This window comes from Saccopteryx leptura, chromosome 1 (assembly GCF_036850995.1).
Source record: "Saccopteryx leptura isolate mSacLep1 chromosome 1, mSacLep1_pri_phased_curated, whole genome shotgun sequence".
In the NCBI taxonomy this organism is placed as follows: Eukaryota; Metazoa; Chordata; class Mammalia; order Chiroptera; family Emballonuridae; genus Saccopteryx; species Saccopteryx leptura.
This window is the reverse complement of record NC_089503.1, coordinates 246,807,128-246,823,099: the sequence shown is the minus strand read 5'-3', so window position 1 is coordinate 246,823,099 and position 15,972 is coordinate 246,807,128. Positions and strand designations below refer to the sequence as shown.

Genomic DNA, 15,972 nt, shown 5'->3' with positions numbered 1-15,972 from the left:
ATATATTTTTTTAGCCTGGTAGGTAGATCAAACTATTATCCTTTTGCTTATAATTGCTATAAATTATTAGTGAAGCCCTAGATCAGGGGTCAGGAACCTATGGCTCCCGAGCCAGATGTGGCTCTTTTGATGCCTGCATCTGGCTCATAGACAAATCTTCAATTAAAAAAATAATAATGTAAAAAATATAAAACATTCTCATGTATTACAATCCATTCATTTCCTACCGCTCATATTCATGGTTGCGGGTGGCTGGGACCAATCACAGCTGTCCTCTGGGACAACACCAAATTTTTATTGGATAATGCTTAACGTGCACGGGTCGTTGTGAGGTCAGGAAGTAAACTTCCCTCCTTTCAATCAAGTAGTCAGCTAGCTAATTGCAGAAACCCTTTTGACGAAGAAGATGGCTAAAAGAAAGAAAGATGAGGAGTATTGTACTTTTCAGCAGGAATGGACAAAGGAATTCGCCTTTGTGGAGAGAGCAGGTTCTGCAGTGTGTCTGATATGCAATGATAAAATTGCATCGAAGAAACGGTCAAATATATATAAAGCGGCACTTCGACACACACCATACTACATTTGCATTGAAATATCCAGTGGGGACAGCAGGAAGAAAGCATGTCAAGAGCTACTGTGCAGAGTGCAAGCTAGTCAGCAGCAACTCCGTGTTTAGACTCAACAAGGTGACTAGAATTTGGCTAGCTTTACTGGTGCTTTAGTAATTGTGAGAAACGGAAAGCCATTCACAGATGGGGAGTATGCCAAAACATTCATGCTTGATGTTGCCAATGAACTTTTTGATGACTTTTCAGATAAAGACAAGATAATCAAAAGAATAAAAGACATGCCTCTGTCGGCAAGAACTGTTCATGATCGTACCATAATGATGGCAAATGAAATTGAGGCAACACAAGTGAAGGACATAAATGCAGCACCATTCTTTTCTCTTGCTTTGGATGAGTCAACAGACGTAAGCCATTTATTCCAGTTCAGAGTGATTGCTAGGTATGCTGTTGGTGACACACTACATGAGGAAAGTATTACTGTTTTTGTTTTTTTCCTTTGTATTTTTCTGAAGTTGGAAACGGGGAGGCAGTCAGACAGACTTCCGTATGCGCCCGACCGGGATCCACCTGGCATGCCCACCAGAGGGCGATGCTCTGCCCATACGGGGTGTTGCTCTGTCACAACCTAGCCATTCTAGCACCTGAGGCAGAGGCCATAGAGCCATCCTCAGCGCCCGGGCCAACTTTGCTCCAATGGAGCCTTGGCTGCTGGAGGGGAAGAGAGAGATAGAGAGGAAGGAGAGGGAGAGGGGTGGAGAAGCAGATGGGCGCTTCTCCTGTGTGCCCTGGCTGGGAATTGAACCTGGGACTCCTGCACGCCAGGCTGACGCTCTACAACTGAGCCAACCGGCCAGGGCCAGTCTTACTGTTTTGCCTATGAAAGAGACAACAAGAGGGGAGGATTTATTCAAGTCTTTCACTGAGTTCGCTAAAGAAAAAAATCTACTGATGGATAAACTTATTTCGGTGTGTACTGATGGTGCTCCAGCATGGTGGGGAAAACAGGATTCGTAGCACTTCTTCGTGAACATGAAAAGAGACCCATCCTAAGTTTTTACTGCATCCCACATTAGGAAGCGCCTTGTGCTCAGATATGTGGCGAGCAGCTTGGTGAGGTGATGTCGCTGGTCATTCGGGTGGTCAACTTTATTGTTGCCTGAGCTTTAAATGATCGCCAATTTAAAACACTGCTGGATGAAATTGGGAATAATTATCCTGGTCTGCTTCTGCACAGCAATGTGCGTTGGTTTTCAAGAGGGAAGGTTCTCAGCCGTTTTGCGGAGAACCGAAATCCGGACTTTTCTTGAAATGAAAAATGTCAAGCATCCTGAGTTAGCTAACACTGAGTGGCTCCTGAAGTTCTATCTCGTGGACATGACTGAACATCTGAACCAGCTCAATGTGAAAATGCAAGGCGTTGGAAATATAGTCTTATCCCTTCAACAAGCAGAATTTGCATTTGAAAACAAGCTGGAACTCTTCATTGCCTATATTAAAACAGGTCATTTACTACACTTTGAAAAACTAGGAGAGTTTAAAGATGCATGCACAGCCTGACCTGTGGTGGCGCAGTGGATAAAGCGTCGACCTGGAACGCTGAGGTCGCCAGTTCAAAAAAAACCCTGGGCTTGCCCTGTCAAGGCACATATGGGAGTGAAGCTTCCTACTCCTCCCCCCTTCTCTCTCTCTCTCTCTTTCTCTCTCTCTCTCTCCTCTCCTCTAAAAATAAATAAATAAAAATAATTTAAAAAAAAAAAAAAAAAAAAGATGCATGCACAGCAAGTGACCCTGCTTAACATCTTGATCTCCAGCAGCTAGTGGGCTTTACATCTAACCTCCTGCAGTCATTCACAGCGCACTTTGGAGAATTTTGTGAGCATACTCGTCTTTTTATTTTTTTTATTTTTTTTGTATTTTTCCGAAGCTGGAAATGGGGAGAGACAGTCAGACAGACTCCCGCATGCGCCCGACCGGGATCCACCCGGCACGCCCACCAGGGGGCGATGCTCTGCCCCTCTGGGGCATCGCTCTGCCTCGACCAGAGCCACTCCAGCGCCTGGGGCAGAGGCTAAGGAGCCATCCCCAGCGCCCGGGCCATCTTTGCTCCAATGGAGCCTTGGCTGCGGGAGGGGAAGAGAGAGAGAGAGGAAGGAGGGGGTGGGGATGGAGAAGCAGATGGGCGCTTCTCCTATGTGCCCTGGCCGGGAATCGAACCCGGGTCCCCCGCATGCCAGGCTGACGCTCTACCGCTGAGCCAACTGGCCAGGGCCTATACTTGTCTTTTTAAGTTCGTCACCCATCCACACGAGTGTGCAGTGGATAGCGCCAACCTGAGTTACATCCCCGGTGTCTCCGTCAGAGATTTTGAGCTACAAGCTGCTGACCTGAAGGCCTCAGACATGTGGGTGAATAAGTTCAAGTCACTGAATGAAGATTTGGAAAGACTTGCACAACAGCAAGCAGAGTTGATGAGCAAACACAAGTGGGGAGAAATGAAAAAACTTCAACCCACGGACCAGCTGATTGTTAAAACTTGGAATGCACTTCCCGTCACATACCACACACTGCAGCATGTGAGTATTGCTGTACTGACAGTGTTTGGCTCTACGTATGCATGTGAGCAGTCTTTTTCACATCTAAAGAACGTTAAGACCAACCTACAATCACGTTTAATAGATGGACGTCTCAACGCCTGCATGAAGCTTAACCTCACCACATATCAACCAGACCACAAAGCCATCAGCAAAACCATGCAGCACCAGAAGTATTAATGGTAAGAAGTACAGCTAGTGCTCAACTTACGACCATGATTGGTTCCGACAGACCAGTTGTAACACGATTTGGTTGTAAGCTGAGTAGGCTATATATGTACGGTACTGTGAAATGATGTTATAAAAATCTTTAAGTCATATTTTATCATTTTCTTTCATTATTGTTATATATCATAATTTTTTTGTTCATTTTATGCCATTTGTATCATCTCTACACCATTTTGTTTTTTATTTTTACATTCGTCAGATTTAAGTAAAACACTGCATTACCAGTACAACTGGTTTAATATTTGCAAAACATACAGAATTACAAAATACAGGTGCATACAAAAATACAAAATACAGGTGTAAAAAATACCATAGGAAACATTTTCCCAATTGCAAAACATATCAAAATATATAAACATGTACGAAACATTTTATCTGCCAGCACTGTCATACGCCCAGCTGGGCAATGCTTGCGCTGCCAGACGTGGAGCAGTCATGGCTAGCGATTGTGGTCGTAAAGTTGAATGGTTGTAAGTTGCATAGGTCGTAAGTCGATCAATACCTGTACTTTATTCATCATTGGTTAGCAACAGCATAACAACGTTATTAAAAAGAATTCAGAGACTTACTGTACTTTAAAAGTGTTGGTCTTACATAAAATGCACACATTTACTTGTATTTAGTGTTAAACATATTGTATGGCTCTCACGGAATTACATTTTAAAATATGTGGCGTTCATGGCTCTCAGCCAAAAAGGTTCCCGACCCCTGCCCTAGATGGATAGCTCGGTTGGTTAGAACATCATCCTGAAGCACCGGTTCGATCCCCAGTCAGGGTACATAGCAGGTACAAATCGATGTTCCTCTCTTTCTCTCTCTCTCCCTTTCTCTCTTGCTAAAAATCAATAAATAAACATTAGAAAAATAAAATTGGCGAAATATTTTAACCACTATTTTTGATACGAAGCCTTGAAATCTGGTGTGTATTGCATGCTCACAGCCCATCTCAATTTGGATGGGCCTGACAGCTGCTCTGTGGCCTGTGGCTGCTACCTTGAACAGCACCGCTCTATGTAATGGTCCAGAATGTTCTCAGAGATACATGAAGAGTTAATGGCACAGAACACTGTATACTATGATGTAATTAGTATAAATTGTAGGTGTCCTTTGGACATCTGAGTTCCAGGCTCTCTTCATGTTACTTCCATTCGTTCTAGTAAAGAACCTACAAATCAGGTGCTATTATTATCCGCATTTTAAATGCAAATCCTTTTTTAAAATTTATGTATTTTTTTAGAGAGGGTGGAGAAAGAGAGAGTAAGAGAGAGAGAAAGGGGGGGGAGGAGCAGGAAACATCAATTCCTATATGTGCCTTGACAGGCAAGCCTGGGATTTGGAACTGGCAACCTCAGCATTCCAGGTTGATGCTTTATGCACTGCGCCACCACAGGTCTGGCTATCCCCATTTTAGATAAAGAAACTGAGACTGAGAGAAGGGAAGCAGTTTGCCCAAGGCCACACAGACTGTAAATGGCCAAGCAGAATGCAGATCTTGAGACCAAGCCTTGCTGACTCCAAAGCCCTGTAGTGCTGGAACCAGAGGTGGGCATCTGGCTTCCACCTGCCCACAGTTAACTCCACACCCATATCCTGATAACGGACCCATTAGATGTCCAAATGAAGATAAGCCTCTGTGTGTTGGGAAGTGTGGTGTTTTTTTTTGTTTTTTATTCATTTTTAGAGAGGAGAGAGAGAGGGAGAGAGAGAGAGACAGAGAGGGAGAGAGAGAAGAGGGGAGGAGCTGGAAACATCAACTCCCATATGTGCCTTGACCAGGCAAGCCCAGGGTTTTGAACCGGTGACCTCAGCATTTCCAGGTCGACACTTTATCCACTGCACCACCACAGGTCAGGCGGGAAATGTGTTCTTATGCCTCAAACACCATCTTCCTTCCAGATGTTCACTTTCTACCTCTAAAGTTGGCCACCATGAATAAGCTGTCTGAGAGATGGGAATTGTACTGGAATTCAGTTTCAAGTAGATCTATGTCTTTCCCAAGTCTAGTGACTGCCTTCGGGGAATTAGCTGCAGGAATCACTGTGGTGAGAGGGACTGCAAATAAAGCAGGTCCACCTTTTCCTGTCCCAGGAATCATGGGGCTGAATGAACTGGGAGTGAGTTTCTAATGTGTGTGGGGTTCTTTTTTCCTAATTCCAGTTCATATCAACCATTTGGAGAAATAATTTGTGTGTTGATGAGTCTGTGGACTTCTACCCTGGCTTCATCTCATGGAGTGGCATGTGTGTCTGTATTAGTCAGCTTAGGCTGCCATTGTAAAGTGCCACAGAATGGGTGGCTGGAACAACCGAGACTTATTGTTGCCTAGTTCTGGAGAGTAGAAGTCTGAGTTTGAGGTTTGGTTCCCTCTGAGGTCTGTCCTCTTGTAGATGGATGGCTGTCTTTTTCTTGTGTCTGTTTCCTGATCTCTTGTAAGGACAACAGTCATATTGGATTAGGATCCACCCCAGTGACATCATTTTAACTTAATTACCTTTTTAAAAGTCCTCATCTCCTAATAGTCATATTCTGAAGTTCTGGACATTAGGACTTCAAAACATGGATTTTGGGGGGACACAAGTCAGCCCATAGCAGCATCTCTTTTTTTTTTGAGAGAGGCAGGGAGAGAGAGACGGGAACATCGAGTTGCTTCTCTATGTGTCTTGACCGGAAATTGAATGGGCACCTCTGTGCTCTGTGACAATGCTCAAAGCAATCGAGCTATCTGGCCAGGGATTAGTTTTTATTTTATTGATTTTTAGAGATAAAGAGGGGAAGGAAGAGAGTGGGTAGAGGAAAGGGAAGCATTCATTTGTTGTTCCACTTAGTCATGCATTCTTTGGTTGCTTCCTGCATGTGCCCTGATAGGGGATCAAACCTGCAACCTTGTCATATTGGGATGACGCTCTTAACTGACTGAGCTAACTGGCCAGGGCCTAGCAGCATCTTTTTACCTGTTCCCATGAGCTGTGTCTTAGTTGTCCTTATTTGTTAGTTCAGCTTGGAATAAGGCTAAAGAAAAAAATGTTTCTATTTGAAAATTAGGCCACATGTCCAGGACTTAGCCCACCATTCCTGGCATGTGGTGAATATTTGGCATTTGCTGTCATTACTATCAGGGAATCATTATGGGATGGAATGTGGGCCTGGAAGATTTAGCTTGTCCTGACCAGGCAGTATCGCAGTGGATACAGCATCAGACTGGGACATGGAGGACCCAGGTTTGAAGCCCTGAGGTCGCTGGCTTGAGCACAGGCTCATCTGGCTTGAGCGCGGGCTCACTGGCTTGAATGCAGGGTCACTGGCTTGAGTGTGGGATCATAGACATGACCCCATGGTCGCTGGCTTGAGCCCACAGGTCACTGGCTTGAATGAAGCCCAAGGTCTCTGGCTAGAGCCCAAGGTCGCTGGCTTGAGCAAGGGGTTGCTCGCTCTGCTGTAGCCTCCCCCTCCTCCTGGTCAAGATGCATATGAGAAAGCAATCAATGAATAACTAAGGTGCCACAACGAAGATTTGATGCTTCTCATCTCTCTCCCTTCCTGTCTGTCTGTCCTTATCTGTCCCTCTCTTTGACTCTCACTGTCTCTGTCAAAAAAATAAATAAATAAAAAGAATTAGCTTGAATGTTGGCAGAGGGAAGGGGTAAAGGCATTTCAAATGGGGGGGCCAGAGGAGCATAGGTACCCAGTGGAGTGCTGTGATGGATTCAGAGTGGGGTGAGACCTAATCAGGGACACTTTACCCATCTCACCTGATCTGTACCCTTGGCTTTTAGATTAGTGTTTGAGTTTTCTGTTGCTGCTATTAACAAATTACCATTACTTAGTGGTTTAGAACAGTGTTTTTCAACCACCAGTCTGCGGACTGGTCCACCAGAAATTTTATGCTGGTCCGTAAAAGAGTTAATCACCTTGATGTTGTATGAAGATTATGGACCTAATAATCTTAGTTGAATTCACTCACTTAAGCTCAGGCTGATTTCTGCCTTACTGGTCTCCGAAATAATTCTAATTTTACCAGTCTCCAAGTATAAAAGTTGAAAACCACTGATCATTAGAAGAACACACATTAAACATCTTAGTGGTCTGGGAATCAGAAGTCAAATGGATCTGCAGGGCTGGTTCCTCTGGAGAATCCAGAAAGAACTGTTTCTGGTCTTTTCTAGCTTTTAGAGGCACCACATCCTGGGCTTCAGGCTCCTTTCTCCACCTTTATAGCAGCCTCTTCCATCTCTGACTCTGACCCTCCTGCCTCCCTCTTAAGAGGACCCTGTGATGACACTGGGCTCCTCTGGTAATCAAGGATCAATCATCCCCATCTCAGGGTCCTTAATTCCACCTGCAAAAGTCCCTTTTGCCACATGACACATTCACAGGTTCCATTGATTTGGACTTTTTTTTTTTTTTTTTTGTATTTTTCTGAAGCTGGAAATGGGGAGGCAGTCAGACAGACTCCTGCATGCGCCCGACTGGGATCCACCCGGCGTGCCCACCAGGGGGTGATGCTCTGCCCATCTGGGGCTTCACTCTGTTGCGACCAGAGCCATTCTAGCGCCTGAGACAGAGACCATGGAGCCATCCCCAGCACCCAGGCCAACTTTGCTCCAATGGAGCCTCGGCTGCGGGAGGGGAAGAGAGAGACAGAGAGGAAGGAGAGGGGGAGGGGTGGAGAAGCAGATGGGCGCTTTCTCCTGTGTGCCCTGGCCGGGAATCGAACCCGGGACTTCCGCACGCCAGGCCGACGCTCTACCACTGAGCCAACCAGCCAGGGCCTGATTTGGACATTGATATCTTTAAATAAACAGTTTTATTTATTTATTTATTTATTTAATTTTATTATTTTTTTTACAGAGAGAGAGAGTCAGAGGGATAGACAGGGACAGACAGACAGGAATGGAGACAGATGAGAAGCATCAATCATTAGTTTTTCGTTGCGCATTGCGACTTCTTAGTTGTTCATTGATTGCTTTCTCATATGTGCCTTGACTGCGGGCCTTCAGCAGACTGAGTAACCCCTTGCTGGCAACCTCGAGGTCTCGAACCTGGGTCCTTCCACATCCAAGTCCAACACTATCCACTGCGCCACCTCCTGGTCAGGCTGGACATTGATATCTTTAGAGGGGTCATTTTTTAGCTTACCATGATTAGTAATAATTTTGCCCTTCCCACCTGCCTACCTTGAACTTCACCTAACTTTTGACCAACTGAGTGTGTGCAAGTCATGTCTGTGATGGCTCACTGTGGATGCTTTTGTTCCCTGATGCTGATGAGGGCAGCCGCTTAGATGCTTGCTAGCTGCAGGTGGTCCTGGGCACCACAGGTAGGTCAGTCTACTTAGAAAACTTCGTCAGTTCCTCCCACCAACTTTTTGGAAAGCCCTGCTGGTTTGGCAGACACCCGTCACTATATTTGTCACTCATTCTGCCTGTCCTGTCCTCCCTATGCCACCACCAACTTCAGACATCCCTCCTGTCCCCAAGGCCTGTCTCCACCTATACCCTCTTCCTGCATTTCCCCGAGATGTCCTGGTGAGACTTTGTTGAAGTTTCCTGTCTGGAACTTGTGTTTTTCTGTCTTGAACTTGGATTTTCCAGGCAGGTGTACGTCTTTACGTCTTTATAACTTCTTGAAATGTGTGTCAGCAAACTACAACCTGTGGGCCACACCTGGCCCCAACTCAGTGTAGTGCAGCCCATCCATGAGCCTGGAACGCTTTTTAACATTTTATTTATTTATTTATTTATTTATTTATTTACAGGGACACAGAGAGAGAGAGAGAGAGAGAGTCAGAGAGAGCGATAGATAGAGACAGACAGGAATGGAGAGAGATGAGAAGCATCAATCATCAGTTTCTCAATTGATTGCTTTCTCATATGTGCCTTGACCGCGGGCCTTCAGGAGACCGAGTGACCCCTTGCTTGAGCCAGCGACCTTGGGTCCAAGCTGGTGAGTTTTTTGCTCAAACCAGATAAGCCCACACTCAAGCTGGCAACCTCAGGTCTCGAACCTGGGTCCTCCGCATCCCAGTCCAACACTCTATTCACTGCACCCACTGCCTGGTCAGGTTACTTTTTAACTTTTTTAAAGGGTTGTAAGAATACACAAGGATTATAACAAAGACCATGTGGCACACACAGCTTAAAATTGTTACTGTCTGGCTTTTTTTCAGTCAACTTCTGAGTTAAAAGGAAGTTAATATAACTAAATTCCTACATATGTCCTACACAGTCCTACAATGTCCAAACTCTTTTGGACATTGGATAGCTCTCTAGTGTGCAGTACATAGAATTTCTTTCTTTTAAATAACAGCTGTCTCTAGGCTGAACAGGTGGTGGTACAGTGGATAGAGCATCGGCTTGGGACACAGAGGACCCAAGTTCAAAACCCTATGGTTGCTGGCTTGAGCGTGGACTTATCCGTCTTGAGTGCAGGTTTGCCTACTTGAGCATGGGATCATAGACATGACCCCATGGTCACTGGCTTGAGCCCAAAGGTTGCTGGCTTGAAGCCCAAGGTCGCTGGCTTGAGCACAAGGTCGCTGGCTTGAGTAAGGTGTTATTGACTTGTCTGGAGCCCCCCAGTTGAGGCATGTATGGGAAAGCAATTAATGAACAGCTAAAGTGCTGAAACTGAGTTGATGCTTCTCGTCTCTCTCCCTTCCTGTCTCTCACAAAAAAACCAGAACAGCTGTCTTGAGATATAATTCACATAATCTACAGTTTACTCATTTAAAGTATACAATTTTATGATCTTTCATGTATTCACAGGGTTCTGCAACCTACCACTATTTCCAGAACATTTTATCGCCCCAAAAGAAACACTGTTCCCATTAGCAGTCACCACCATCCCTCTCCCGCAGCCCCTGGCGACCACTGCTGTCTCTGAATATGCTTGTTCGGGCTTCTTTCACTGAGCATCATGATTTCAAGGGTCATCTACATTGTAGTGAGTGTCAGTGCTGCACTCCTTTTTCTTTTTTAAAAAAAATACTTTTGATTTTTAGAGAGAGGAGAGAGAGAGAAACAGGAGGAGTGGGAAGCATCAACTTGTAGTAGTTACTTCTCGTATGTGCCTTGACTGGGCAAGCCTGGGGTTTTAAACTGGCAACCTCAGCATTTTAGGGCGATGCCTTACCCACTGCACCACCACAGGTCAGGCTTCACTCCTTTTCATGAATGTTCTCCTGTATGGATGGACTACATCCGTTCATATGTAGATGGACAGATACCTTTTCGTTATTGGGAGTTGTGCTGCTATGAACATTTGTGTGGAGGTTTCTGTTTGAACACAGGTTTTCATTTCTCTTGAATACATCCCTAGTAGTGGTAGTGCTGGGTGAGATGGAAATTCTGTGTCAGCCATTTGAGCAACCACCAGACTTCCCACAGCACTGCCTCATTTGCATTCCCAGCAATCGTGTGTGAAGGTTCTTATTTTTCCACATTCTGACTCCTCTCTTGTTTTGAAAATGTGTGCATTTCTTTCACTCTGCCTACTGAATAAGAAGCTCTTTTGGAGTCAATGGTTTTCTTTCTTTTTTCTTAGATTTTTAAAAAGTGATGAAACACACTGTAAAAAGTTGAATCCGCCTGACCAGGCAGTGGCACAGTGGATAGAGCGTTGGACTGGGATGCAGAAGGCCCAGGTTCGAAAACCCAGGGTCACTGGCTTGAGCGTGGGATCACAGACATGACCCCATGGTCGCTGGCTTGAGCCCAAAGGTCACTGGCTTGAAGCCCAAGGTCGCTGGCTTGAGCCCAAGGTTGCTGGCTTGAGCGATGGGTCACTCGCTCTGCTCTAGCCCCCTGGTCAAGGCACATATGAGAAAGCAGTCAATAACTAAGGAGCTGCAACAAAGAATTGATGCTTCTCATCTCTCTCCCTTCTTGTCTGTATGTCCCTATCTGTCCCTCTCTCTGTTTCTGTCACACACACAAGAAAAAGTTGAATCAGTATAGCATTGTATTAACCCCTTTGCTGCCCATTTCCTCAGTCCCACTCTTAAGAGATGGCTATTATTTACAGTTTAGGTTGTGTCTTCAGACCTTTTTTTCTCCATCTACATATATATACATACATAAATATATCTGTATACATGGATACAATATATACCTTTTTAAACAAAAAGATCTCATTCTGTATGTCATTCTGCAGCTTCCTTTATTTATTTATTTGTTTGTTTGTTTTTTTTGCATTTTTCCGAAGTTGGAAATGGGGAGGCAGTCAGAGAGACTCCCGCATGCGCCCAACCGGGATCCACCCAGCACGCCCACCAGGGGGCAATGCTCTGCCCATCTGGGGCATTGCTCTGTTGCAACCAGAGCCATTCTAGGGCCTGAGGCAGAGGCCATGGAGCCATCCTCAGCGCCCGGGCCAACTTTGCTCCAGTGGAGCCTTAGCTGCAGGAGGGGAAGAGAGAGAGAGAGAGAGAGAGAGAGAGAGAGAGAGAGAGAAAGGAGAGGGGGAGGGGTGGAGAAGCAGATGGGTGCTTCTCCTGTGTGCCCTGGCTGGGAATCGAACCCAGGACTCCTGCACTCCAGGCCGACGCTCTAGCACTGAGCCAACCGGCCAGAGCTTGCAGCTTCCTTTTTCACTGAGCTTAGAGAGTTGCCTTCATTTCTTTTTATGATGGTGTATAAAGTTCTGTTGATCTTATTTCCATGATGGATTCTATGTAGTTTTCTCTTGGTAAAATTGAGCTCTTTTTTTAAAATTTTCCATTGATTTGAGAGACAGAAAGGAAGAGAGTAAGGGAGAGAGAAGCATCAACTTATTGTTCTACTTAGTTATTCCATTTAGTTGTGCACTCATTGCTTCTCATATGTGCCCTGACTGGGGATTAAATCTGTGACCTCAGCATGCCGAGATGATGCTCTATTCATTGAAGCACCCAGCCAGGACTATTTTTGTTTTTCCAATGTTGCAGAAATGCCAGGTAGCCATTGTGTCACATCTCGTTCCACACTCACATAACATACCAACTGGGTACATCTCAGATGCAGTGGGGACGGTGCATGGGAATGGCGCCAGGAGCTGAGAGAGTGCTGCCCGAGGAGTTGGTGACAAGTCTAGGTCCCTGTCAGTGCTCTGATCACCTCCCTTTCCTACCCCTTCCCTCCTCCTCTGTCCCTGCAGTGGTCAGTTTGCAATTGTGCGGAAATGTCGGCAGAAGGGCACTGGGAAGGAGTACGCGGCCAAGTTCATCAAGAAGCGCCGCCTGTCATCCAGCCGGCGGGGGGTCAGCCGGGAGGAGATTGAGCGGGAGGTGAACATCCTGCGGGAGATCCGGCACCCCAATATCATCACGCTGCATGACATCTTTGAGAACAAGACTGATGTGGTGCTCATCCTGGAGCTGGTCTCTGGTGGGGAGCTCTTTGATTTCCTGGCTGAGAAGGAGTCGCTGACAGAGGATGAGGCCACTCAATTCCTTAAGCAGATTCTGGATGGCGTCCACTACCTGCATTCCAAGCGCATTGCCCACTTTGACCTCAAGGTAAGTCACACTGGAGACTTTGGGGTGGTGCCAGGGCAGGTGAAAATGGGGGCCTGAGAGAGGGTTCTACCTCTATGGGCACAGATTGCACATCCTAGACCAGGCGTGGCCAACAGTTTTTGCCCCTGGGCCAGATTAGAAAGAAAACTTTTTTCACGGGCTAGACGAAACATTAAAATTAAAAAATATTAAATATAAAAATGATTTAAGTAAACAAAATTTTATTATGTAATTTGTTTATGAATAAATGTGAGTGAAAAAATTTAATATACAATATTACTTTAATAAAAACATATTTTAATAAAAATATAATTACAGGCCCTGGCCGGTTGGCTCAATGGCAGAGCGTCGGCCTGGCGTGCAAGGGGTCCCGGGTTTGATTCCCGGCCAGGGCACACAGGAGAAGCGCCTGTCTGCTTCTCCACCCCTCCCCCTCTCCTTCCTCTCTGTCTCTCTCTTCCCCTCCCTCAGCGAGGCTCCATTGGAGCAAAGATGGCCCGGGCGCTGGGGATGGCTCCTTGGCCTCTGCCCCAGGCGCTGGAGTGGCTCTGGTCGCAAGGAGTGACGCCCGGAAGGGGCAGAGCATCGCCCCCTGGTGGGCGTGCCGGGTGGATCCCGGTCGGGCGCATGCGGGAGTCTGGCTGGCTGTCTCTCCCCGTTTCCAGCTTCGGAAAAATACAAAAAAAAAAAAATACAAAAAAAAAAAAAAAAATATATATATATATATATATATATATAATTACATACCATATAAATATCCAAACTGTATCACAATCGAAACAATATTTAATTAATAGAATGAGCTTGAAGGGGTTATATAACAAATAAAACAATTATTTCATTTTACAAACAGCCTGGACACGTTTTCAGTTACCAGCTGCAGCTATTGTCTATGCATCAATGCCACTTGATTCAGCACACTTAACCACAAAAATAACAAATTGTTTGACCTTGGGTGCTCACTGGCAAACTCCACCTAAAAGAATGTGGGTTTCACATCGACGCTAAACATCAAACAGTTCATATCGAGTACAGACGAGTACAAAAGTTGTGAATCTTTTTTTTTTTTTTTTTTTTTTGAAGTTGGAAATGGGGAGACAGTCAGACAGACTCCCACATGCGCCCGACCGGGATCCACCCGGCACTCCCACCAGGGGGGTGATGCTCTGCCTATCCGGGGCGTTGCTCTGCCACAATCAGAGCCATTCTAGTGCCTGAAGCAGAGGCCACAGAGCCACCCTCAGCGCCTGGGCAAACTTTTGCTCCAATGGAGCCTTGGCTGCGGGAGGGGAAGAGAGAGACAGAGAGGAAGGAGAGGGGGAGGGGTGGAGAAGCAGATGGGCGCTTCTCCTGTGTGCCCTGGCCGGGAATCGAACCCGGGACTCCTGCACGCCAGGCCAACGCTCTGCCACTGTGCTAACCAGCCAGGGCCATTTGTGAATCTTTATAATGGAATTCTTTTAAAAAATAAAGAAGTATCGCAAATCCATTTGACCAGTTATTGAAAGTTAACCCTAGATTAGTCACACGCGGAATTCTTTTCCGCGTATCACTATCTTCTTAAATATCTCAATTTCCAATAAACAAAGACGCTTCCGCTTCTGAGTAGCTGAGATTTTAAAGTAGTGGAGAATATTAAAAATTTAATTGCAGGCTGCATAATCTCATTATGCAGGCCGGATCCGGCCCGCGGGCTGTATGTTGGCCATGCCTGCCCTAGACCCATTGATGTGCTGGGATTTGAGGTGACAGACCTACTTAGGTCTGGACCCTTCAGTTGACATCAGCTTGACCACACCCCACATTCTAGGAATGGGGGTGCCCAGGGAAATCCCAGGTGCTGTTCCTGGAGTTGCAAGGCCAGCAGAATCAGTAGATCCTCCTACCAACCTGCTCTCCCTTCCCTACCCCAGCCAGAAAACATTATGCTCCTGGACAAGAATGTGCCCAACCCACGGATCAAGCTCATTGACTTTGGCATTGCTCATAAGATCGAAGCCGGGAATGAGTTCAAGAACATCTTTGGCACCCCAGAGTTTGTGGGTAAGGCCTTGCCTGGTGTGTTGGGGGCTGGAGCTTGGGTAGGGGGCATTCAAGGATTTCCAGCAGTGTAGGCCCAGACCCTGGATGTCTGACTCACTGCCCTCAGGTGCCCTGGCATAGGGCAAGGGGAAGCTCAAGGCCTCAGGCTGGTACTGTCACCTTCCCAACCTTCCTGTTCTTCCTCTGAGAGCTAGTCTTTTTTTTTTTAATTAATTAATTAATTAATTAATTAATTTTTTTACAGAGACAGAGTGAGTCAGAGAGAGGGATAGACAGGGACAGACAGACAGGAACAGAGAGAGATGAGAAGCATCAATCATTAGTTTTTCATTGCGCGTTGCAACACCCTAGCTGCCCATTGATTGCTTTCCCACATGTGCCTTGACCGCGGGCTTTCAGCCGACCGAGTAATCCGTTGCTGGAGCCAGCAACCTTGGGTTCAAGCTGGTGGGCTCTTGCTCAAACCAGATGAGCCCGCACTCAAGCTGGCAACCTCGGGGTTTCGAACCTGGGTCCTCTGCATCCCAGTCTGATGCTCCATCTACTGCGCCACCGCCTGGTCAGGCTGAGAGCTAGTCTTGCCTGTGTGTTTATGTGTGGTTGCCCCTGAGTGACCACATAAGTACCTTGTAGCCTTAGATGCAACCAGCTCCTGACCCTGCACCTTCTATATCTCTGTCTCCACAGCTCCCGAGATTGTCAACTATGAACCCCTGGGTCTGGAGGCGGACATGTGGTGAGTTGGGGGTAGCTTTGGAAACCCAGGGCTGCCCAGTGTTGAGTTCAGTGTACATACCTAGGACCTCTCTTCAGGAAATCCCCCCCATTCATCCCTAGGAGCTACAGGCTGGGGCATTGGCGCTGTGTAGCATAAGCAGAACGGACCCTTGCCTTAGAATAGGGGTCAGCAAACTGCAGCCTACTGGCAGCGCAGGCCTAAAAACTAGGAGTGGTGGTCTCTTTTTTTTTTAAAGGAGTGTTATAAACAAAACAAATATGTGACAGACTGTCATTAGCCTTTAAAGCCTGGAATATTCACTGTCTAACC

General features: G+C 46.2%; 1 protein-coding gene across 2 annotated transcripts in view; it reads left to right on the top strand.

Moving 5' to 3' along the window:
* Window positions 1–15,972, top strand: part of DAPK3 (death associated protein kinase 3) — a 28,615-nt gene that overhangs the window by 2,826 nt on the left and 9,817 nt on the right. For both annotated transcript variants that reach the window (XM_066343886.1, XM_066343895.1), the window contains exons 3-5: window positions 12,521–12,881; window positions 14,795–14,924; window positions 15,612–15,660. In XM_066343886.1, the coding sequence (XP_066199983.1) occupies window positions 12,521–12,881; window positions 14,795–14,924; window positions 15,612–15,660 (540 nt within the window). The remainder of the gene's footprint in view (window positions 1–12,520; window positions 12,882–14,794; window positions 14,925–15,611; window positions 15,661–15,972) is intronic.